The sequence below is a fragment of the Antechinus flavipes genome, chromosome 3 (genome assembly GCF_016432865.1).
Source record: "Antechinus flavipes isolate AdamAnt ecotype Samford, QLD, Australia chromosome 3, AdamAnt_v2, whole genome shotgun sequence".
Taxonomy (NCBI): Eukaryota; Metazoa; Chordata; class Mammalia; order Dasyuromorphia; family Dasyuridae; genus Antechinus; species Antechinus flavipes.
The window spans coordinates 377,051,698-377,078,140 of record NC_067400.1 but is presented as its reverse complement, the minus strand read 5'-3'; the positions used below and the strand labels follow the sequence as shown (position 1 = coordinate 377,078,140).

General features: G+C 33.5%; 1 protein-coding gene across 2 annotated transcripts in view; it reads right to left on the bottom strand.

Annotated features, from left to right (window-relative positions):
* The window catches only part of ACVR2A (activin A receptor type 2A), a 134,442-nt gene that overhangs the window by 92,081 nt on the left and 15,918 nt on the right, over positions 1-26,443 (bottom strand). The window contains exon 1 of one of the 2 annotated variants that reach the window (XM_051985829.1): positions 10,967-11,104. The exons of the other annotated variant lie outside the window; for it this stretch is intronic. Coding sequence (XP_051841789.1) covers positions 10,967-11,042 — 76 coding nt within the window. The 5' untranslated portion in view covers positions 11,043-11,104. Of the gene's footprint in view, positions 1-10,966; positions 11,105-26,443 lie in introns of those variants that run through there. 2 annotated transcript variants of the gene reach the window in all.

Below are 26,443 nucleotides of genomic sequence, written 5' to 3'. Positions count from 1 at the left end.
CAAACCAAAAACCTGTGCTTCTAAATTTCACAGTAGATCATTCAAATATTGGTTATACTAAAATTAATTTAAAAAGATTCTATATGGATTTTTTCCCTTCTTAGTTAAGACAAGTTTGGGAAATAGTCCCTAAGTTACCCTTAAAAATCTTTGCCTAAATTTGTTTTAAAAAAGGAAGATTATTGATTTCACTATGTGAAAACCTTTTGAGATAAAGGCAATGACTCATGCCAATGCTCTCTGTATGTGTATATATACATATTACATAATGTTAGATATTCTGATGAATTTTCTATTAACAGATAAAGGCCATGGCATCTCCTCCTTTAGAAATTCTCCAACAGCTGTAGGATAACTAAGATGAAACCATCCTTGAAAGAGATATGAATTAAATGACTTCCCAGACCAACTAATAATACATCATATATTGTAGAGAAAAGTAACCAGCAGTGTGGAAGTGAAAGCTATTTAACAATTAACTTAGGTCATATTAAGATCATTGGCATTTATTCAGCATTGAGCGAAGGGAGATAATTCATTATCCATAGACTAATAATACATCAAAAAACTTTATGTAGAATTTTTCGATAATAAGAAATATTACACTCATAGCTAACTGTGATGTTTAACAAAGTAATATTATATTATGTCAAGCATGTAGAAATTATTAATACAAATTAACAGTAATTAGTCTTCCAGAGGCCAGGTGATAAAAATATAATCTAAAAATTCAAATGGATCATTTGGTTAGGGCAGGAAAAGAACAGAAGCAGATGTTTGGGAAGGCAAATGTCTGGAAAGACTTCATGAAAGAAGGAGGACTTGATCTGGGTAAGCAATGAGGAATGAAATTTAAGAGAACTTCATAATAAGCAAAGGCACAAAAACATGAATGAAAATGCCTTAGCTGAGGGCCAGTAAGGAAAATATTCTCACTTGGATGGAAGATTTCTTAATAAAGATTTGACTTGAAAGTTAAAAACATATCTTACACACTTTATACATCTCATATAGTTATATACTTTATACAACTTGAACAACAGAATTATTATAACAAAATCAATTTTACAAAAATGAATCTGATAGTCCTGGGAAAAAGATTGCAGGGTCAGTGAATATGAAGGATAATTCTGGTGTGGGAACGGGATATACACAACATAGTGCTGACACCTGAATCAGAGGACATGGATTTAAATGTCACCTTTGATGTTTACTGCCTCCATTTACTCAACTGAGAGATGACGGGGCAATAGAAGAGCCTCTGAAGTTCTTTCCAGCTCTAAAGTTATGAATCCATGATTAATTTTTAACTCAAATTTAGTAGATCAGGACTAAAACTATGGTTATTTTCCTCAAGTATAGCTTTAGAAAATAAGAGTTTTGATCTGATAGAAAATATTTACTCAGTATCTAATTTTACTGTTAAATGATCAAAAGGCAACCTTAGATTTACATTTTTAATATTGCCTTTTACCCAAGATATAAAAGGAAAAGGATTTTTATGGCAGTTTTTTAACAGTGGTAAAGAAATGAAAACTATAAGGGTGTATGTACATCAATTGGAGAATTGCTGAATATGTTACGGCAGATGCATGTAATGAAATACTACTGTGTTCTAAGAAATGATCCAAGTAACAATTTCAGACAAACTTGTGAAGACTTATAGGAAGTGATGCAATGAAATGAGCAGTCATGAGAACAGTTTATACAATAATACTATAAAATGTATTTATGATGGTCAAAGGATATAAACAGACAATTCTCAGATGAAGAAATTGAAACTATTTCTAGCCATATGAAAAGATGTTCCTAGTCATTATTAATCAGAGAAATGCAAATTAAGACAACTCCAGGATACCACTACACACCTGTCAGATTAGCTAGAAGGACAGGGAAAGAAATTGCAGAATGCTGGAGGAGATGTAGGAAAACTGGGACACTGATACATTGTTGGTGGAATTGTGAATACACCTAGCCATTCTGGAGAGCAATTTGGAACTATCCTCAAAAAGTTATCAAACTGTGCATACTGTTTGATCCAGCAGTGTTTCTACTGGGCTTATACCCCAAAGAGATACTAAAGAAGGGAAAGGGACCTGTATGTGCAAGAATGTTTGTGGCCAGAAACTGGAAACTGAGTGGATGCCCATCAGTTGAAGAATGGCTGAATAAATGGTGGTATATGAATATTATGGAATATTATTGTTCTGTAAGAAATGACCAGCAGGATGATTTTGAAAGGCCTGGAGAGACTCATGAACTGATACTGAGTGAAATGAGCAGGACCAGGAGATCATTATATACTTCAACAACAATACTATATGATGATCAATTCTGATGGACGTGGCCATCTCCAGCAATGAGATGAACCAAATCAGTTCCAATAAGAGCAGTAATGAATTGAACCAACTACACTCAGTGAAAGAACTCTGGGAGATGACTATGAATTACTACATAGAATTCTTAATCCCTCTATTTTTGTCTGCCTACATTTTTTGATTTTCTTCACAGATTAATTGTACATTATTTCAAAGTCCGATTCTTTTTGTACAGAAAAATAACTGTATGGACATGTATGATATATTGTATTTAACTTATACTTTAACATATTTAACATGTATTGGTCAACCTGCCATGGGCGGGGTGGGGAGAGGGTGGGGAGGGTAGGGGAAGGTGGGGAAAAATTGGAAGAAAAAGTTTTGCAATTGTCAATGCTGAAAAATTACCCATGCATATAACTTGTAAATAAAAAGGCATAATAAAAAATAAAATAAAATATATTTATGAAAGATTAGAGAACTTTGATCATGTAATGACCAACTATTCTTCCAGAGGGTTCATCATGATCAAATATGTTAACCTCTTAAAAGAAAGGTGATGGAATCAGAGTGTGGATCGAATGATATTCTTTCTGTGTGATGACTGCGCTAGCACCCAGGACACCCCAGAATCAGCCGAAGTCAGGATAAGCAAAAGTCCTTAGTCTTTATTCTTGGTCTCAGTCGCAGGATTGAACAGGATGGAAGCAGAATCTCCGCAACTGCCTTCTCCCTCATCTACTGCCAAAGAGTGACTCTGGCTAGTCTTACTCCATTCCCAGTCCCTCCTACAATCCTCTGTATACACCAATCATTGAGCCAGCACGGATAGTGGAAAGGATCATTTTCCAAGCATATGCCCATAGAATATTGTCCAATTGGTAGTTAGCCTCAAGTGCTCAGCAGTCCTGACCTCAGCGCATCGACTCAATAGTTTCAGCCCTCTACATTTCTGGATATGGGCAATGAAGTTTATTTGCTTATTTGACTATATATGTCTTTAATGTGGTGTGGAGGGCTACTTTTGTTTCTCAATGTAGTGACAGGTAGTAAAAAGGAGGAAGATAGATTTTTATAAACTAAAAATAAAATGAATTTTAAAAGAGATCTCTGGGACTTCAGAAAGTTCACTTTTGGAAAATATAGTAAACAGCTTTTACTAGGAACATGACTATGAAGGATAAAAGAAATAAAGGCAGTTTCAAATTAATGCAATTAATAAATCTTATGAAGTAAGGAAGCTAGGTGGTTTGGTATACAGAGCACAGAGCATGAAATAAAAAAGTTTTTAATTCAAATCAAACTAGCTGTATGACTTTGGATAAGTTACTAAACAACTGTTTCCCTCAGTTTCCTCATCTTTAAAATGGAAATAATAACAGGAACTACAAAACTGTTGTGAAGACCAACTAGCTAATCATTTTTAAGTGTTGAGCCAAGTGATTGGCATACAGTAAGTGCCATATCATCATCATTATAATAATAATTATCATAATTATTTGAATTCACAATATTGTTATATTGTATATAAAAATTAGAAATGGAAATATGTAATGAAAAATAAATTTTTACTCTGTTTATTGATGTAATATAACAGTAAAAAATAAGAAAAAATATTTTAGAGTCAAGTTAACAGAATATTTATAAAAAGCAAAATTTAAAATCAACTAATATTGTACCCAAACATAAGCATATACCGACAATGTGACCAAAATGTCATTTTTATTTTACCACCATAGACTGAACTGTCTTTTCTGTCTTAAAAAAAAAAAATATTTAATATATGTTGGTATGTTCATTAACTTTGTCTCAGCAAATTTTCATGCTTACATTCTTACAAAATGAACAAACTATAGTTGAATGATCTGGGCATTAACTAAAATCAGTAATGCTTTAAACGCAGTATCATTGTTCTCATAATATTTTTCAACAGCTGGACTAATAATCTGAAAACCTATCTTTAAAAATTATTTTAGTCACCCATGCTTTCTTACCAAACTATCAAAAAAATCAAAGTGACCAATAGCTGTAGCCTCTCAGCATTACAGGATTTCAAGACCAATGAATAAACACTGGTTTTCATTTAAAAACCCCTTCTCTGTTACTTCCCCCTAAAAGAGGTGGCATTTTAAATCCTTGTTAAGTTTTTCCTTTCTTAGAAATATAAATTCTAGAGGCTTTCTTTTCCAGAATAAAACTGTTTCATCAACACTAAATTTTCTTGATCAGTATACTGATCTTTTTTCAATTCTTTTCTTCTAAATATCAAGACATTTAGTTGAACTCATCTGCACTGGCCTTCTCTCTAGTAACTTTAATGTTATATAATTGAATTAAAATTTTAAAGTCATCAAATAAATCAAATACTACTTTTAGTAAAATTTTCATTAACAATTTCATTTTCATATTCTTTCCCTGAGTTGAAAAACTTGAACCTTTAGTTTGAATGGCTCTGAATATCTCCCTCTGAAAATTATATTGTATTTATTTTCTATGTTCTTATGTACATATACGTTTGCCCCCTACAATAGAATGTAAGCTCATCTCCTATAGGCAGGGATTATTTCATTTTTGTTTTTCTCTCTCCAATGCCCAGCATAGTGCCTCATATATAAGAAGTGTTCACCAAATGCTTAATTCATTATTTTTTTAAAAGACACTGTTCTCCATAGTTGCTTTATTAATAATTAATATTTATATAACAAGCTGGCACTACTACTAATAATCATATTTATCTACTCAATCCTCAATGATTTTCCATTTCCTATCTCCAAAATTATAAACTATAAACTATTAAGGTTGGCAATCAAATTGAGGGACTACAAAAAAAAAAAAAAAAAAAAAAAAGACAGATTCCAACAAGACTTCAAGTCAGGAGAGTATTGACTTCAAATCTCACCTCTGATACTGATTACCTGACTCCCTGTTTCTAACTGTAGAATCCTCTTCCTTAGATTGTTAACAGGATCAGATGAATCTGTTTATGTACAATGTTTTTCAAAACTTCAAATGATATGTTAAACATTACTAGTCTTTTATACTACTTGTTAATTTTTCATTGTTAACATGCTAGTTTAGATAAAAAATTAATTATGGCTGACATTTTTCTAAAATCAAATATGTGTTTCCATAACTTAGTAAAATAATGTATTTTGAATATTCTTTAATATGATTTTCTTGATAATACAAAAATCTTTTCTCTTTCATGTATTTAGAATTATGTATCTTTTATATTTACTTGAATTTCTTACTTAAAGAATTTGCCACCCCAACTCCTAAACCTCAAGCCACAGAAAGGGACCTGATCTGATTCCCTTTTAATTAGTTTATTTTAGGATATGAAATTTAAATTGAGGTGATATATCAATTTTGAGTTTGTGGTATGTAGTATAAACTTGGCAGTCTAAGTCAAATTTCTGCCAAACTGCTTTCCAATTTCTAACGCAAGTCTGGTGAATTAGTAAACTCTATCTTAAGTTTTAAGATTTATCAATTATCAAGTTAATAAGATTATGTATTTCTGATTCTTCTTAATCTAATGTGATCCACTAATCTGCTACTTTAAAAAAAATTTTAATCACTAGTAATTTTTGCTATTATTGTTGTATAATATAGTTTGAGTTCTAGAAGTGCGATATCCCTTTTGTTCCGTATATTTTATTTTTTTCTCTTGATATTCTAAACCTTTGTGCATTCAAAAAAAAACATTTTTTTAGCTATGTAAATAATCTCCTCTGAGAACCTGATTGGTATAGCACTAAATCTTTGAGTTAAATTTCAGTAATACTGTCCTTTTTATTACTTTAATACAACCTTGTATATAGATTAACCCTTCCAAATTCTTTAAATCGTTCTTTCTTTCTTTAAGGATTAATCTGTAATTCTATCTATATAAATATCAAGTATGCTTTGATAGAATGACTCCCAGATATTGTATGCAGTTAGGAACCATTTTGAACAAATCTTCCCTTTCAAAAATTCCCCTTGGATTTTTAATATTCTTTTCTATGTATATATACACACATATATATTCTTATAAGTACTATTATATTGTATTCTTATATGCTGCTGATTTTGAAGGGTTTATTCTGCATAAAAATTAATCAAAACAGAAAAAGAAGAGAAGAAAATATTGGAAAGAAAATACTGTATTGCTAAGTCTGATAAATGTCTAATATAGGCAAGAAATACACACACACACACAAATTAACAAAAATATATAAGACCAAAAGACAATCAGATAAATAATTAAAAGAATGACACACTATCAACAATCACATGAAAAAAGTGATGTCAAAGCTGAATAAAAGAAACATAATAAAATTAACCTTGAAGTTTCACTCAGTATTGGAAGGACTGTGGAAAGTCAGGAACATTAATATATAGATGATGAAACTGTTAGTTGGTCTCATTACTTTAGAAAGCATAATTTGCGATTATGTCAAGATAAATAAAAAAGTCTATACTCTAGGAACTAGAGATTTCACTGTCAAGTATATACCAAAAGAAGCTCAACAAAAATAGAAAGGCCCCATTTAGACCAAAATATTTATGCAAACACATTTTACATCAGAAAATTGCAAACACAAAATGCCCATAATTATGGAATGGTGAAACAAACTACGGTATATGCCTATAATAGATGAGAATTAAATAAATGAGAAATACAAAGTATTGTCAGACCTACATGAACTGATAACAAAGTGAAGCAGAACCAGAAAATCAATAATCATGAAGACAACAATAAAGTAAATGAAAAGAAAAAAGGCAAAATAATCAAAATCAAATATCCTGAAATTATAATAATCAAATATGGCCTCAAAGAAAGAAAATGAGAAGATCTTGCTCTTTTTGATGTTAGTTTTGCTCAGCTGTTCTTCCTTCTTTTTTTATTCTAAGGGGCAGCTGGAGACAAGAGATGACAAAAGGATACACTAGGAAACAACAGAGAAATAAATATAAAACAAATAACCATTATTTTTTAAAGGGGATATAACAAGTAGATTAAATTCTGAATAACAAAAGAAGCAGTTTTCAATAGGTCAAGTAAGTTTCAACTATTTAGTTATGCAATACTTATTTTGGTTCTTCAAAGACCTTTTAAATGCATTAAAAAAAATTTTTTTTCCAAAAGCAAATTCCCATTGAAAAAGTTTTTTTTTTTTTTTTTCTCAGAATTAATTCCACCTCAGATATTGTTATAAAGGCAAGAATTGAACACACAAACCATCCAAAATGGTAATGACTGGATCAAGTAGAATATTTGTTCTTGGAGGCCAGGAACTGTTTTATTTTTTACTTTCTCTTTCCAACCTCTAACTCGGTGCCTGTACAAGGATATGGCAGCCAGGTAGCACAGTAAATAGAGAATTAGACTTGGAGTTAAAAAGACCTAAATCTATCTATTTCAGCCTCAGTTTCATAATCTGTTTAAAAAAACAATAATAGTCAGTTCTGCTATAAAGCTAGTTTTGAAAACATGAATTTGCCTGCTCCGTCCAGAAATGTGCTGGGCTCTAAAGGAGAGACAAACTTGCATGAGACAGGTCCCATCTACATGGCACCCACCATCTAGGGGAGAGACAGGGAAAAAAAGTACATCAGGAGAGAACCACTCCAGTTCTTGCCATAGACTGAAGCTTCCAACCTTGGCTTCCAGCTAGACAGAGTAGGGCCTGCTTTTCCCATCCCCAGAGCTGTGGCAGAGACCAAGCAAGGAAGCCCCCAGCCTTTCTAGACTGGAAGCCAGAGACCTAGAGTCAAGGCTGCCGGATGATTCTGGGCAGGTTACTGAATGTCTCTGAGCATGTTTTCTCAACAGAAAGGGTTTATCATACTTGTACATCCTCTCTCAGAGGAAAAGCATTTTAGAAACAGCGAAGCTATATTAATATGCCTTATAATTGCTGTTGTCACTAGTTGCTGTCTTGTCATCATCATAGCACTGTTTTGTCTGTTTAAATAGAGAAGAATTTTCAGTGGTGCTTAGTCGCTACCAGGGCTCTAAACAAAATGCCAAAGTAAGAGTCTTTTCTTTCCTTTTTGTTCTGCTCATTTATTGTTTTCTTCTAACCTTAGTCATTAACCAAATAAGCATTCAAGAAAAACAAGCAACATAAAAATAATAAGGCAGAAACATGTAAGCACCAATCACATTTGTTTTCAAAATGTGTATGTTAACCTAAAAAAAAAAAAAAAAAAATCCAGTCTTAAAAAAACATGAATTTGTTCCAATTAGAATGACATATCAGGGATCAAATTCAACATAACATGAATTTCTTGTTTGCTTATGAGCTATTTTCTCCTTAAAAAAAAAAAAAAAAAAAGAGCAAGAATGAAGAAAACCAAACCATTTCCTAATAACTCATAAGATGCAGACCTTCTGAATTCAAATTCCATAAGGTCTTTTTCAAGATGATTTTTATAAGGTGATATGTAAGTGTATTTACTGTATATCTTCTGGTAAAGTCAAAGCTATAAAACGAGGCCGATTAATCTCCACTCTCCCTCTACTTTCCATTGTAGCTGCCACCCTTCGGAAATTGGGCACAGGTCAAACAGCAGACTAAAGCCAAGGACAGACCACTATTTTAGTATTTATGTATTACTTAACCATTTAACATATATAAAACTGTACTGTCTTTTTTTTTATTGGATTCCAATCTTTTTTTTTAATTGAGTACTGTCTGTATTTCCAACCCCATTTTTCCAATAAGCACTGTGGTTTTTATGGAAGGGTTGTACAAGTTGCAGTTATTTTTAGGAACAGACAGACAATATTATATTATAGCAAAATTGACTATACCTGCTTTCACAGAATTGGTATGAGGCTCAAATGAGATAATTTATGTAAAGTGCTTTCCAAACCATGATATACTATGTAAATACTACCTTTTTTATTACTACCAATAAATGCTTATTGAATTAGTGGATTCCCACCTGGTTCTGATTTCGGTTTATGATGAGCATGTCTAACAACTTCCTTTTCCCACCCCCATATTTAACAGTCCTAATTTAGCATACATAATTGTGTTTAAATTTTGACTAAAGTTACCCAGCTAAACATCTATGAAACATTGTCTATGATAATCCTTTAAGTAAATCAAAAGTGGGACAGTGGATAGAATGCAGACCTGAGTTCAAATCCAGCCTCACTGTGTGACTCTGGACAAATAACAACCATATGTTTCACTTCCTCATCTATTAAATGAGCTGGAGAAGGAAATGGCAAACCCCACTTTGCCAAAAAACAAAACAAAACAAAACAAACAAACAAACAAAAAACCCTAAATGAGGTCATGAAGAGTCACACAACACTGAAATGAATGAACACCAACAAAATCAAATTTGCCTCTATTCTTCAGAGTTCTGGGGACAGCACTGTTTTCCTAATCAAAAACTGAGTTTTACTTGCAGTGTGCTAAACCATGTGTGATTACAATTAACATCTGTGGGCCAAAAACAGACTAAGAGAAACAGAATCAGCCTCAGGATTTGGAGTCACTTCTCTTTCATACTTGTTAGTATCACTATACCCAATTTTGATGTCTCAGAACCTCATCTATCATCAGCCTTATTAAACCTATGACTAATCCTTCCTGACTTTTTAACTCTTCTAGAGCTCTACTCTTACCCTATTCTGACCTGTAGGACCAAAATGAAACTTTCATTTTGATGAACGGATGAACTCCTTTCAAACCTATTCACACCAGAAATATTCGTTTGAGTCGGAAGGGTTCTTGAAATGGATGTAGTTCAATACCTACTAGAAAAAAAAAATCCTTTCTACATCTCCAATAAGTGGTCACTCAATCTGCACTCTAAGACTTCTATGAGAAATTCAATCAACTTACAAATTAGCACATTCTATTTTGGCAATAATTTCTATATTTAGAAAGCTCATCCTTATAATATCATAAAATCTCTCATTTATTCTTGTTCACTATATTATCCAAAGTCTTTTTTTTCTACAAGTTAACTATTCAGAGCTACTTCAACCAATATTTATGGTGTCATTGTTTCAAGTTCTTTCACTATGCACTCTAGATTTTTGATTCATGTATTCTCATCTTTATCCTGACCACTTTCTACCCTGGTGCTACTACTGTTCCATTACTTAAATTGGGCTTCCTGAAATCATATCCATATGAGCTAAGGCACTTGGCTTATCACCACATGGCCTCATCTTCATCCTACCCATTTTATGCCATGCCATCACAATTGGCCCCTTTTCTATCTCGTGTTCTAAGAGCTGTAATCAACAATAACATTATTTCAGGAAAGGGAATGCTTATTTCAAAGGCAATAGCACTATAACTTTCCAGACCAAAATAATCTTCCCTGGTCACCATTTCTTTATATATAACTCCCTTTAACAGAATATAAGATTCTTGATTAAGCAAATAATAAAATGCTTAAGGTCAAATCAATAAGCATTTACTACATGCCAGGCACTAAGCTAAATTCTAAGCATATAAATAGAAGCATAAGATAGTTCCTGCCTTTGCAGAACTTATATTCTAATAGGGGAAAACAAGATATAAAAGGGAACTGAAAGGAGACAGAGCGAGATGGTAACTGAAGTGGGAAGAAGGATGGATGTCTTATCAGAATCTGTCTTCAATATGGAGATTCTGAATGAAACTCACCAATGGAAGAAAAGGGCCACTGGATGAAAGGAGAAGGCAGCCAACGCACAGTAGTAAAGTTGGGAGAGTAAAGCATAGTTAGTCTAGGCTTTTCCTCAAAAAAAACAGCTCCAGATGAATCTCAACAATTGAAGGATGTTCTCAGAAGCAAAAAAAAAAAAAAAAGGCAGTTTAAGTATGGTGGCCAAGTAAAGTGAAGAGATTAAGACATAACCGGTCTTGATTAAGCACTTATTAAAATGTTTTTTCATTTTTCTATTCCACAAGCATTTGCTAAGGACACAAAGAAAATACAAAATCCTTTAAGGAGCTTATATTCTATTGTGAGAAATGATGTATTAACAAATAAATATACATATACACAGCAAATACAAAATAATTGCAGTGTGCTGACCATTTGTAATTACAATTAACATCCCTGGACCAAAAACAAGCTAGAAGGAATCACTTTTCTTCCATATTTGCTAGTAGCACTATCCAAGTCTAGCATCCTGTCCATTTTTCAACAGAAGAGTCATAGAATTTCAGATTTGGAAGGGATATCTTCAATAGTCAAATAGTTCTTATAGGACTTTTATAAAATACCCCCAAAAAGCGTCATTCAGTCTCCGCAAGAAAATTTCCAATGTGGGGAAACACCTCCAGAAGCAGCCCAGTCCATTTTTGAACAGTCACCATTGTGAAGTTTTACCTAAACAAAACAAAAAGTTCACTTTGAAACTTCAATTAAATGCTTCTTGCTCTTCCCTTTTTTAGGTCAAACAGAACAAGGGTAATCCTTCTTTTATATGACAGCCTTTCAAATACTAAAAGTAAAACTATCACATCCTTCTTCAGACTTCTACTGAACAGGTTAATTATCCTTTGTTTTTTCCATCGAATCTTATATGACATGGACTCTTAACCTTTTGCCACCTTATTTGTTCTTCCCTAGATGTTCTTCAACTTATCAATGTTTTCTTCAACTGTGGCATCCAGAACTAAATACAACACTATAACTGTGGCATAAAACCTGGCAATGATAGACTCTCATCTCCTTCCTTACTTTTAGAAGCTATGGCTTCCTTAATGAAATCAAGATCTAATTAATTTTGCCTTCCATTTTACACTTTTGACTCATAATGAATTTGCATTCAACTAATACATCCCCAGATCTTATTTAGACAAACTAACCATGCCTCTTCCCATCTTGTAGTGAGAACGGATATTTATTTCTCTTATATCAGCAGCTTACATCAGCTCAATTTTTCAGTCAAGTTGTGTTAAGATCTTTTTGGCTTCTGTCATTTATTGAGTTAGTTATGCCTCAAAATTTTCTATCAGCTGTAAATCTGATATAATTTTCTATTCCTTCATCCAAGTCATTACCAAAAAGGCTTTAAAAAGCACAGAGTGGGGAAGCTAGGTGGCGCACTGAGGACACCAGCCTTCAAGTCAGGAAGACCTGAGTTCAAATTTGACTTCAGACACAACACTTCCTAGCTGTGTGACTGCCTGGCAAGTCACTTAACCCCAATTGCCTTGGGGGAGGGGGGAGGAGGGAGAAGCACAGAGATTAGAACAAATCTTTGGAGATTTTTACTAGAAAACTCCTTCCAATCTAAACACTGAATCATTATTGACTACTCCAAATTTAGCTTTTCAACCAATTCCAAGTACACTGAATTGTGTTACTACTTTGCCCACATTTCTTTAAATTTTCCACAAGAATAGGAAAAAAGACTTTATCAAAAGCTTTGCTAAATAAATTCGAACCCGGTGGGGGGAAGGAGGGAAAAAATTGGAACAAAAGGTTTTGCAATTGTCAATGCTGTAAAATTACCCATGCATATAGCTTGTAAATAAAAAGCTATAATAAAAACTAACTAAATAAATAAATTCTAACCAAATTTTTATCAACAGCATCTCCCCTCTGATCTACCAAGTTTAGTAACTGGCAAAAAGGTGGGGGGGTTGGTGAGGAGAGAGGAAAGAATAAGGTTGGTCAGGCATGACCTGTTCCCAATGAAGCCATACTGACTTTTTATTGTTGCCATTTCCTTTTGTAGGTATTCATTAAGCACTTATGTTACAGTACATTCCAGATATTCTTAGGTAGTATATGGCTAACTGATCATGCTAATTTGCAGTTTTTTTCTCGCACTTCAAATACAATGTGAGGCAAGGAGGATATCTCACCTCCAAACCAAGTATGCCAAGTGTTAGGCACACCTAAACTCAGCATCTAAAGTTAGTACCTTGCTCATGTTCAATCTAGGGAAGAAATGAAGTATTCTAAGTCATCAAAGAATTAACAAAAGTAGCTTTACTCTGCCCTTAACACAGCAAGGATATACAAAAAGTCCCCAACATCACTTAGATTCAGCTTTGGTAGATGGGACCTCCCTCTTTCACATTTGGTATCATGTCAAATTGGCAAGGCAGGATATGTCTCATATTGTATCAAGTACCACCACGTCTGAGAGTACCACCATATAGATGGTAATTTTTATGTCCTTGTGTAATCAGAACATAAAGGAAAAGGCATAAAGCTATATCAGGGAAAGAAGAGGACAAATCAGATCCCAGGGACAACTTATCTATTTTGGAGGAGAAAAAATCCCTTTAAATGGAAGAAGGGAAAGAAAGTGTGGACTTAATTCATAATGGGCAGGGGAGAAAAGTGGGGAATGGGCCTAACTGCATACATATTGTTGGGAAATGCTAATAATTATTCCTCCTATCACAAGATACATTGTGGAACATTCTAAGAAACGGAAGTCAAAAACTGGTTTCTTTCTATTTCTTTTTCTGAAATTAGGACATTTGCCCTTCTCCAGTCGTGAAGCAATTCTTCCATTCTCCAAATTCTTTCATATATCCCCAATAGTGATTCCCATAATCACATCTATATTAGTTCTTTTTGTGCCCAAAGGTGTACTTTATCTGAGCCAGGAGACTTGAATCCATCAGCAGCAGATAAGTGCTCTCATACTAGCTCCTTACTTACTTTGTATATCAACTTTCCATTAGGCATTTTTGTTCTGTCATTTTCAGGTCAAAGGTCACTCTTCTTGGCAAAGAAAATAAGCAAAAATAAAGGCAGAATAGCTCTGTCTTACTATTGTCTGTTATCTCATTTACACTGTGCATCAATCACACTTATTCCTTTCTTGATTCTCCTCTTTTCTCCAATGTAACCTTTTTAAAATGCCTTCTTTGGTGGTCCTTTCTTTTCCTTATCAACTTCAACTTATTCTGAGCCCTTTTGCACTCATACCATTATTCTTACAATTTTGTATTTTTTTAAAATATATGCACCATTATCTGCTCTTCTTTCCATCTTTTGGACATGTCTTTAGGGGGAAAAAAACTAATTAAATCCAATTTTTTCTCATCATAACCAATCTTGTCGTAAAATTTTCAGTCTTGTTAGTTTCCCATGCCTTCTAGGCTGACTTCTCCTGTAGAATTTTAGTCCCTGGGGATATAGACATTCTCAAGACTTTGAAATCTGTTCTCTCTAAATTTAAGGAATCTATCATACCTTGACCTTGACCTTGATCTCTGTTTCTATTACAAACTCTGGAATGGTCTGCTTACTATCCTGAAAGGTTCCCTCCATCTAAGGGAGCAATTCTTCCCTGTTGATGAAAATAAGATCCAAAAAAAGAGAAAGAAAGAGAGAGTAATAAACAAAGATAATATGGCATTTTATATAGGCAGCTTGGTTATCATAGTAAGAGTTCTGAGTTCTGAGTCAGGAAGACCTGCATTCAAATCAAAGACATTTACTAGCTGTGTGATCCTCCTGCATAAATCACTTCACCTATTTCTTCCAGCTTCCTCATCTGAAAATTGGGGATAATAATGTTTAAATTACATATTGTTGTGAAGCTATGAGATAATAATTAGAAAGCATTTAGCACAGTGCTTTACATAAGCACAACATAAATGTTAGCTATTATTTTAGTGCTTTGAAATTAGCAAAGTATTTTGTATATATTATCTCTCATTTAAAATATGATATGAAATTCCATTTTATTAGCTCTTCTACCTTTTAAAGTAAGAAGTTATCATTAAGGTAAGCCAAGAAGTTTCTAGCTGCTCTGCTTTTGACAGAAAGAGAGCTCCAGCACATGTCTGGATAAGTGGAATCTCCAATTATTATCCCAGAACTATGCCTGTGATTTGTCAGCTACACTTATCTATTTCCCTTTTCTGTGCAAATGGTGGTCTTCACTCATTCCCCATACCCACTATATGAATCAGTTGTCAAATTCTGTTATCTCTCATATCCCTTCCCTTCTGCCTACTCACATGGTAACCACCCTTGTTCAGGGCCTAATCATCTTTTCCAGAGTTAACATCTTGCAGGCAATTGGCTCCTCATTGATTTCTCCACTTCAATTCTCTCCCTTTTTGAATCCATCCTCTACTTCTACATAGCCACCAAAGTGAAATAAATATTCCTAAGGCATAAGTTGGACCATGTCACTCACCTGCTCAAAAAGCTCTAGTGGATCCCTGTCTTCTAAGGTAAAACATAAACTACTCCTCTTGCATTTAAATATCCTTGTAATCTAATTCCAGTCTATCTTTTCTGGCTTATTACATATTATTCTCCTTCATGTACTCTGTAGTCCAGTCAAACTGGTCTATTTCCTGTACCTGACAAACAAAATTCCACCTGCTGTTCCTCATACTTCATCCTCACTTGTAACTCTTAAGAATCTCTACCTCCAGTCAAAACTCAACTGAATCACTACCTCCTACATGAGGCCCTTCCTAACCTCCAATCTATATTAATGCCTCCCTACTCCCATCCTCAATACCTCCATATTAATTTTATTTGTTATGTCAGGAGTTTTTTATCTTTTTTGGTGTCATGGACCATTTGGCATCATAGTGATGCCTATGGATCCCTTGCTAGAATAAAGTATTTAAAATACAAAATATACAGTATTATGGGAACCCCATTATATTGAAATACTTATAGAACTATTTAAAAAATTTTAAAATAAGCTCAGAGATTCAAAGTGAAGAATACTGAGTTAAGTATATGTTGCTTTCTCTAAGTGAATGCTAAGGTACTTGAACGCAAGGACTTTTTTGCTTTCCCATTGATATTCCCTATGATTAATACAGTACCTAGCATATAGCTGACAATAAATAAAACTATGTTGGTTTATAGTATATTCTACTATCAAAATCATTTGTTTTTGGAGAAATCACTATTGAGTTTTATTCACTCTGATTCCTGGATTTCTTCAAACAAGAGCACAGCTTCTAAAAGCTAGTCTACATTTTGAACCAGAGATGCTGTAGGTTATATAAATCCAAAAGAGGTTAAAGATGGGGAGTTGGGGATGGAGAATGTCATATAAATCAAGATATCACAGCAGCATTTTTTTTTTGGAGCATCAAAAGACTGGGAAAAAATAAATGCCTATCAACCAAGGAATGGCTAAATAAATTTTAATACATGAATGTGACAGAATACAGATACATTACTGAGTTTTAAGAAATGGTGACTATGAAGATTAAAGAAAAAATCATATGAACTGATACAAAGTAAAGTCACAGAATCAGGAAAACAATATACACAAAAGAGCAATTGAAATGGGAGGAGGGATAAAAAAAACTCAATGCTTTGTTAATTATGAAAACCAAGTTTATCCCTGAAAAGAAAATAAACAAAAAATAAGAATGCATCTCCTTTTTTTTTTTTCTTTTTTTCTTTTTGCATATGTAGGAGACTAGAGATATGGAACACTGTATAATGTTGATCTTGGTTGATGTACTGATTACATTTGCTGAATTACTTTTGTTTTTCTATTTCTTTTCTATTCTTTGTTATTTGGGATGGCTCTCTGAACAGAAAAAGAGAAAAGAATATACTGAGAAATGAAGGTGACTTAAGTCATCAATAAAAATTGAATGAAAATGCTACACCTATTCTTTTTACTTATCTTCTTACATTTGAAAAATATACAAACTCATGCAGAACCTCATGGATCAGATTCCATCAAGTTTTGGTGATATTTATGAGTCAAATTTGCTTCTTTTCATTAGGTGCTCTAATTCATCTTGTGGCAAAATCTGACATATTTGCTAGTTTTGCAGCTCTGTGTCTTTCTTAAAATTTAATAATCTATGCCTTCATGTAATTTAGGACTTCTTAACATGGGGTCTGTTTACTATTCATTTTAAATATTTTGATAAATGCATTTAATTTGATTTTTTTGATAATTATATGCATTTATTTTTTGAAGTGAAAAGCATGACTGCTCTTCTCTAGTCAAATTCCCAATGCTCCTTAAAGGCCAGGACTATTCATTTTTGACTCATATTCCTGGTATATTTTAAGCACATAAGTATTTGTTGAATCCAAAGGAATTCTTGTAACTAACTGGCTAGCCCTATTCTACTGATACTCATATCCCATAAATAATGATGGAACAATATTCGGCAATCCCAGGCTCTGTTTTTATATTTAAACAACCTAAAAACACAAAAGAAAACATTCTAAGAACATAAGGGAGTGAAGTCATTTAAATTATTCTCTATCATCACTAATCCTTAGAAGTAGAATGATGACACAAGAGTAGGTATCAAGGTCTAAGGTTGGTGCTATCTTAAAAACAAAAGCAAACAAACAAAACAAAATCCACAACTGCATCTATGTGAATAAACTTAAGCAACTTAAAGGAAAATGTATACTCAAGTAAGAAGCCGCAAAGAAAAAGTCTGCATTAATTAATTTAGGTACTACCCTCAAACTGGGGGGAGGAGGGAGAAGGGGGGGGAAGTATTAAATCTTAAATGCTAGAAATATTGTTTTTAACAAATTTTTACACTCCAATCAGTTTCTTTCGACTGGACAAACATTAAATCTCAATTATGTAATATATACTATCAATTGCTAATGTAAGAAGTAGATTACTTTCAATTTGGGATCATAAATGGTTTTAATATTCTTCTATTTTCCAGATTCCAAAATCAACATGAAGTGGTAGGAAAAGCAACAGACCAGAAATGTAAAGACCTGGAATTTTACTAAGCATATAATCTACAGCAACTCACAAACCTTCTGAACCTTACTTTTATAATGTATAAAAAATTGGGAATAATAGTTTGCCAGCCTACCTCACAGGATAATTTGATGATAAACTGAAATGTGAAAGTCACTCTGAAAAATGTCAAGCAGGATACAAGTTTAAGGAATCATTTTATAACTTTTAACATAATTCATTACACATTAGTGCTGCCCCCACGTCCCCTACAATTGCACAATTTGTTGGTCAGTATTCACCTAAAATCATAGTCCATGAGTCTCCAACTAATTTATTTTTTATCATTCAACTCAGAGGACATATTATTTTAAATAAAAAATCCATTTAATCAAACAGCATAGCAAACAAAGAGACATGCATCCAGGAAGTACTCTCTTCCATAAGTTACTTAACTACCATATAACCAAAAGAGTGTACATATGCAGATAAAACATATAATCCAGGAATGTCCATTGAGAAGGGACATACATAAGGAATTCAAGTGGTCAAGGGACACATGTAGGGGCATGTGGACACACATTTGGCCAATTCATTTCCCACCTCAAACACAACTTGCTCTTGAACATTGCAGAGTCACCAGGGTCTTCTGATGATCTATTTCTCTCTTCAGTGGGTACTTTTCAAATGTTATGGGTCTTTGCTGGGCAGCCAATTAATTGTTTCTATTGGTGCCATGGTCACTGAGCACCAGACCACAACAATCTGCAAGGTTACAGTTATTCAGTCTCTGCAAGGCCAGCTAGCTGGTTCTTTAACCTCAGGTGCAATGGACAGAAAGACACTCCTGGACAAAGGCAAACTGATCTCTTCCTAACGCATAGCCCCCGGCTATAAGCGATCTCTCCCAGCCAAGCAGATAAGAGAAGAAAGTACAAATACTGAGGCTAAAATTTTTAGCCTACTTATACTTTCAACTACTTTTCTCCTGGTAAAAGTTTAAATTTTTTGGTTACAGACCATCAATTAATAATATGCATTTATTAAGTACTTAATTTGGAAGAAACTATGTTTAGACCAACATAATATATCATATATCAAGATAAAGTCTAAATGGACATATGATTTAAACATAAAGGGTCTAACACCATAATGAAATTAGGACAAACAAGAATTTACCTGTCAGATCTATAAAGAAGGGAAGAATTTATGACCAAACAAGAGAAAGTACAAAATCTAAAATGGGTATATTAAGTGAAAAGGTTTTCATGTAAACAAAACCAATGCAACCAATGTTAAAAAGAAAGAAGAAAGCTGGGAAACAATTTTTATAGCAAGTGTCTGATAAAGGTTTCATTTCTCAAATATATAGAAAGGTGAATCAAATTTATAAGAAAATAAGGTATTCCCAAAATAATAAGTGCTCAAAGGATATAAACAGAAATTTTTCAGATGAAGAAATTAAATCTATCTGATATGAAGAAATGCTCTAAATCACTACTGATTATAGAGAAATGCAAATTTAAAAAATTCTGAGGTACCACTTCATGCCTATCAGTTAACATGATAGAAAAGGAAAATGATAAATGTTAGAGGATATGATAAAACTGGGACACTCATTCAACTGTTTGTGGAGCTGTGAACTGAACCAACCATTTTGGAAAGCAACCTGCAACTATGCCCAAAGGGAAACCAAACTGTACATACCCTATTGATTCAGCAAATACCACCACTACTATGTCTGTATCCCAGAGTTACGAAAAAGAGGAAAAGGACCTACAAGTAAATACAAAAAGATTTGTAGCAACTCTGTTTGTTATGGCAAAATACTGGTAATTGAAGTGATGTCCATCAATTAATTAGGGAATGGATGAACAAGTCATGGTATAGCAATGTAATGGAATACGACTGTGCTATAAGAAAAGCAGGTAGAGTTCAGAAAAATCTGGAAAGACTTAGATAAAATGATGCTAAGTGAAGTGAGCAGAAACAGGAGGATATTGTACACAGTATTAGCTGCAAAGTATAATGATCAGTTAAGACAGACTTAGCTCTTCTTAGCTATATAGTGATCTAAGACAATTCCAAAGGATGCATGATGGAAAATGGCTATCCAAATCCAGAAAAAAAAAAAAAATGATAGAGTGTGAATTCAAATTGATGCATACTATTCTCACTTTATTTTTTTTTTCATGGCTCTTTTCTTTTTGCCCATTCACACACACACACAACATGAATAATAGGAAAATGTGTTCTATGTGATTGCACATATATATCCAATATTAAAAAACTTAGAAAAGGGGTAGTGAGGGAAAAAGAGAGATAATTTGGAAGTCAAAAAAAATTTTTAGTGAATGTTAAAAATTGGCTTTTACATGTAATTGGGAATAAAATACTATTTAAAAGCAAACAAAAAAAAATAATAGATAAATAAATAAACCAGTAAATAAATGATGAGCTTGGTAGAGGGTAAAGGTAAATTCTACCCTCAAAATACTTACATTATACTGAGGAAATGAAAATATGCTATAGGAGAGAATTGATTGGAGCAAAAGATAGAACCAAATAGTTCTAGGGAAACAAGGAAAAAGAGAAGAGACGTTTTCAATTGATAATAACTAAAGAAGACTTTGTGGAGAGAGTGGCATGTGAATTGATACTTGAAGGCTAAAAGAATGATTTTGAAAGGCAAATATAGGAAGGGAGTACATTTCCTGCAGAGTAAATGGACAGTATAAATATATGAAGACAGGAAATAGCATGTTGAGTTGAGATGATAGTTAATTTTCCTGGAACAAAGGATAAAGGTAGTAATGTAAAATAAATTGGAAAGGATAGGCTGGAAACAGATTGTTAAGGGCTCTAAATGTTAAGCAAAGAAGTTGATAATCTATATTCTATGGCAGCAAGATAAGTATAAGAAAGTTTTTGAGCAAGGGAATTTCATGGTTAAAATCTTTTCTTTAGAGAATTTTTTTGGAAGTCAGATGTGAGAAGGATAGATTACACAAGTCCACTTAGGAGATTGGTGCAATACTTCAGTTTAAGGAGAGATAGAGCCCTAACACTGATTCACAGCACTAAACGAAAGGAATTGGTGAAAGAGATCTAATAGGTAAAATTTACAAATTGTACTTGGCAAGTCATAGATGAGGCATAAAAGAAAAGAAAGAGTCAAAGATCAACCTGGATAACTGGGCAACATTAAAACAGTGAGGGCATAGAGGGAGAAGGAAAGTAAGTTCAGTTTTGGGATGAACAAAGTTTAAAATATCCAAGAAGCTAAATAAGTGATTGGAAATACATAGGACTGCATTTCTAAAAGTAGTACACATCTGCATACATCTGCATATACATATACTTAAGGAATCACTTGGATAGAAATGATAAATGAATCAACCAATGGGAAAGATAGGGCCAAAACATATAAAGGCAACACCTATGTGAGGAACAATGAAAGCTGAAAAACAAGAAAGGAGACTAAAATGACAAGTTAGGAAAGAATCATATACTAGCAGCCCAGAAAGAAGAAAACATCCAAAGAGTCTGGTCAAAAGTGGTAAATTCAGCATAGAGGCCTTTCAATTTGGTGGCTTTTGAAAAAGGGTCTGAGAACAGATTACATGAAGTTAAAGAGTTAATGCATAATAAGGAAATAAACGTACAAAGTACAGACTAAACTTTCTTGAAATTTGATAGTAAAAAGGAAAAGATAGAGGAACATCATTTAAAGATGTGCCTGGGTCAAGTTGAAAGGGAATGAATTTGTACAAGTCAACTTTAAAGAAATTCAATTTTATTTTACTTTCATATACTGAATTAGAACTAGATCAACTATAGTGCTCACTAAAAGTCATGTCTTAATGACAAGAATGGTTTCCTATTAGCACAGCAAAATCACCAACATAGGCAGGGAAGATCACTGTATACATGACAATTACCTGACTGAGGAACCTAGATAGAACACAACTTGGAGACAGGAAAACTTAACTTAGTTCAACTTCTGATCCCAATCAAGTCCCTTAAATTCAATCTCCCTCTACTTTTTTATCTATAAAACTAGAGATGATAATAAAAGTAGCTACCTTCTAATGTTATAAGAAATAAATGAGATACTATTAGTAAAGCATTTTTCAAACTTTAAAGGACTTTATAAAAAGATAGCTATTAATGCTATTTTTGTTTTTGTTATTCACTCAGGTCCTAAAGGGTTAGCTAAGTTCTCTTTTTTCTCTCTGATACTTGAGAAATTCCTCATTCCCAGTGTCTATTTATTTATACCTGTGAGCATACCTACAATTCATCCTTCATTCAGTTCATCTTAGAAAAAGCTCAGGATAGCTAACATATCATAGAGTCATGGTTTTCATCTGAAATATAGATTAAAGTCTCAGTTTCTAATTTTTACAAGCAGTAAAATCCTTAGATGTTTCAAAGAAACCATGTGCTTTTTCCAGTAATAGAAATGATAGGAGAGAAGCCTGAGTCTGCATTCTGTTTCACAGTAAGTATAGAAGAGAAATTCTGATTTCTGATTAAATACAAGAATGACTGAAGTGGAAGGTAATGTAGGCAGATAAATCTCCGAAGCCAAAAAAAAAAAAGGAGGAAATAGAGGAGAGTAGGACTATTAGCTTTGGATCAAAAAACATTCCTGAAGAGAAACTAGTATCCCTATAGTTCTATATTCTATGAGTAGACCTCTTCCATTACTTGACTACTAACATCCCATAAGGTGGGAATAGGAATGGTGGGATGAGACTGATAGTACAATAACCATAGTCCAAGAACCTTATGTCCTCTCCTCCCCACCCGTGGCTCCTAATACTTATTTCAACCTAGGTTCCCACAACTATCATCTAGGTGAGAAAACCTTGAGAAAAAGGAATCCACCATCACTGTCATTACCACTTCCAACTGCCAATCAAATGCCACCAACAGAGCAAACAGGTGGCAAGTAGGTCAAATCACAGTTACTTCCTCAACCATTATCTTCCCTTGAAGGCAATATAGGATACAGAGATTAAGAGCCACAGGCATAGCAGTCCTCCTTCTTAAAAGCAGCAATCCTCTTTTCAATCCAGCCTTATGATCATTAAAAAGAGGAAAAATCTAGGGGGACATAACACATAGGTGCTACAGCTCTTGCCTCCTCAGATGCCACAGCTATGACCTAGAAAACCACATACTTAATAAAGTTATACATACTAACAAATGATTCAACAACGAAGAGAGAAACTGTTTTGTCAATCGAATTTGTACTAAAGAAGGCTTATAACTATTTATTTTTTATCTATACCATAAGGACCATTGACTTTTCCATATCTGAAACCTTTTATATGTGAAAGCCCCTATTAGAATATGAGCTCTTTCAGAACATGGCCCATACCTGTTTTCATTCATAATCTCCAGCACTTCACCCAGTGTTTAGCAAAAAAGTAATAAATTAATGCTTTTTTTGCTCTTTCAGTACCTCAGAAATAGATGTTTTGGCATCCTTGATTGAAATGCAATGCATTGTGCTATGAAAACTGTTATACAGGATAGTAAACATCTACAGAACTATTAAATTCAGATACATAATAGATCAAATATGGTTTTCTGTGAGTTAGAATGTAAAATTAACCAAGAGACACTTTACACAGAAAAATTTATTTGAGGTTCCAAACAGCCAGATTTAAAAACTAAGTTTCAGAATAGAACTCGGAGTGAGTAAACTGTATCTACTTTGTTTGCAAGCAAGCTAATGTTTCTAAAATCCTTGAAACGAGGTAGTTTTCTTAAGTAAACATTCACTGGATTAATAATTTATTTATATTATCCACTATTTCTTTTTTAATAAATTGTATAAAAATAATAAATCTTTGCTCAATTCACACCTGAATTACATAAATTCTGAATCAATGGTTTTAATGTACTTTGATTCCTCTTTCACCACCTAATTACTACCTATACTTTATTTATTTCTATTAAAGCTTTTAATATTCAAAACATGCATGGATAATTTTTCAACATTAACACTTGCAAAAATTTGTGTTCCAAATTCCCTCCCTCCTTTCCTCTGCCCTCTCCCCTAAGTGGCGAGTAATCCAATATATGTTAAAAATGGAAAAAAATATATTAAATCCAATATATGCATACTTACTTATACAATTATCGTATTGCACAAGAAAAATCAACTCAAAAAGGAAAAAAATGAGAAAAAATAAAATGCAATCAAATAACAACAAAAAGAGTGAAAATGTGATATTGTGGTCCATACTCAGTTCTTACGGACCTCTCTCTGGGTGCAGATGGCTCTATTCATCACATATCCATCAGAATTGATTATCCTATAATCTTGTTATTGCCGTGTACAATGATCTCCTGGTTCTGCTCATTTTCAACAGTTCATGACTTTCCAGGTTGCTCTGAAATCATCCTGCTGATTACTGCTTATTGAACAATAATATTCTATAATATTCATATACCATAACTTATTCAGCCATTCTCCAACTGATGGGCATCTGCTAAATTTCCAGTTCCTTGCCCCTACAAAACGGGCTGCCACAAACATTTTTGCATATACGGGTCCCTTTCCCTCCTTTAAGATCTCTTTGGGATATAAGACCAGTAGAAACACTGTTGGATCAAAGCATGCACATTTTGATAGCCCTTTGGACATAGTTCCAAATTGCTCTCCAGAATGGTTGGATCAGTTCGCAACTCCACCAACAATGTATTAGTGTCCCAGTTTTCCCACATCCCCTCCAATATTCATCATTATTTTTTCCTGTTATCTTAGCCAATCTGAGGTGTGTACTACCTGTACTTTAACTCATTCCTAGGGTAGTGAACTTTCTTCACATATTTTTTCTCAGATGATGCTATTTTTAAATGTAAGAGCAAACCATGTTATATCAACAAAAACTTGTCTTTCTTTTCTCCTCTTCTTCCTAACAGGCCCTAACTAGAAATTCAGTATTATCTCTCTAAGTAACTCATTTACTCTTCAGCTACTCAGAGATAAAGTACAACTGTGAGTATTGGGTTGCTTTTCTCTCTACATATGGAACTCAACAAGATTTTACCTTATTAATACTAAAAATACAACTCAAAGTTGTTTTTCCCCCCAATACATTTAAGATTACTGTACTTAAAAAAAACAGCTACAATTCTGACTTTATTTAATGAAAGAGAAAGTTAAAAGTTATGGATTTATAGACCATATGTCAAAAACATTATTTATGGATTCAAAGCAATAACAACAAATAAAATAGTAAAAATATATATAACATTAAAACCCATCATAACCAAATTCTGTCTGTCTAAGACTTTTCTGATCTTTTATATACACTCACCTATTCTTTAGAGGTAAGGATCAGCAGAATTATCTTTTTCAAGATGTTCTAACACTTGCCTTAGGCTTCTGTTCTAATATAATAGATAATATAATTTTCCATTGGGCAATAAGGGCTTTTCAATCAATAAGCATCTATCATGGGCATCTTATTATATATCAGAAAAAGAGCAGGATACTGGGAATATATGCTAAAAGAAAACAATCCCTGTCTTCAAGAAGCTTATATTCTATATTCTATTCTATATGTGAAAGTGTATGTAGGCAACTAACACGGGAAGAATCAAGAATGACCTTATCAAGGAGTTGGCTTTTAATTAGAGCTTTAAAGAAATGTAGACATTTCTAAGTGGCAAAGTTTGGAGGAAGCACATTCCAGGCACAGAGGGGCAGATACCCCACACAAAATCATGAGATAGGATGAATTGTTGTGGACAGTACTAACAAATAGCAAGGTCAATCTGACTGGAACACAAAAGTTATGAAGAAGAAATCAATGTGGAAAGGTAAGCTGGAGCCAGATTGAAGACAGAGTTTGTATATCCTAAAGCCATCAACACTTTTTGAGTAGGAGATTGACATTGTCCAAGATGAACTTTAGGAATATCACTTTGGCAGATGTATGCAGGAAGGACTGCAAAAGGGAAAGACATGAATCAGGGAAATTAATTAAGAGTCTATTATAAATAGATTAAAGGAGACTATGGTGCCTTCTTATTGCAAAATGGGTCTCTTGGGCATTTAAGGACCTTCATAACTTAGCTCCTTCTTGTCTATTTGCCCCATTCACCCATATTCTTAGGTCCAATAACACTGACCTCCTGGTTGTTCAAAATTGATGACCTGGTTGGTCATCAAATGAGATGACACCTCATCTCTCAGCTAGCAGTATTTTCTCTAGCTTTCCCGGAAGCCTGGATTGCTCTCCCTCCTCTATTCTGACTACTAGCCTTCCTGATTTCCTTTAAGTGCCAACTAAAATCCTACTTTTAACAGGAAGCTTTCTCTATTCCCTCTTAATTCTAAGCCTTTCCTTTTTAAATTATTTCCTACTTATCCTGTATGGGGTAGCTAGATAGTGTAGAGTGCCAGGCCTGGGGTCAGAGAGACTCAATTTCCGGAGTTCAAATCTGGCCTCAGAAGCTT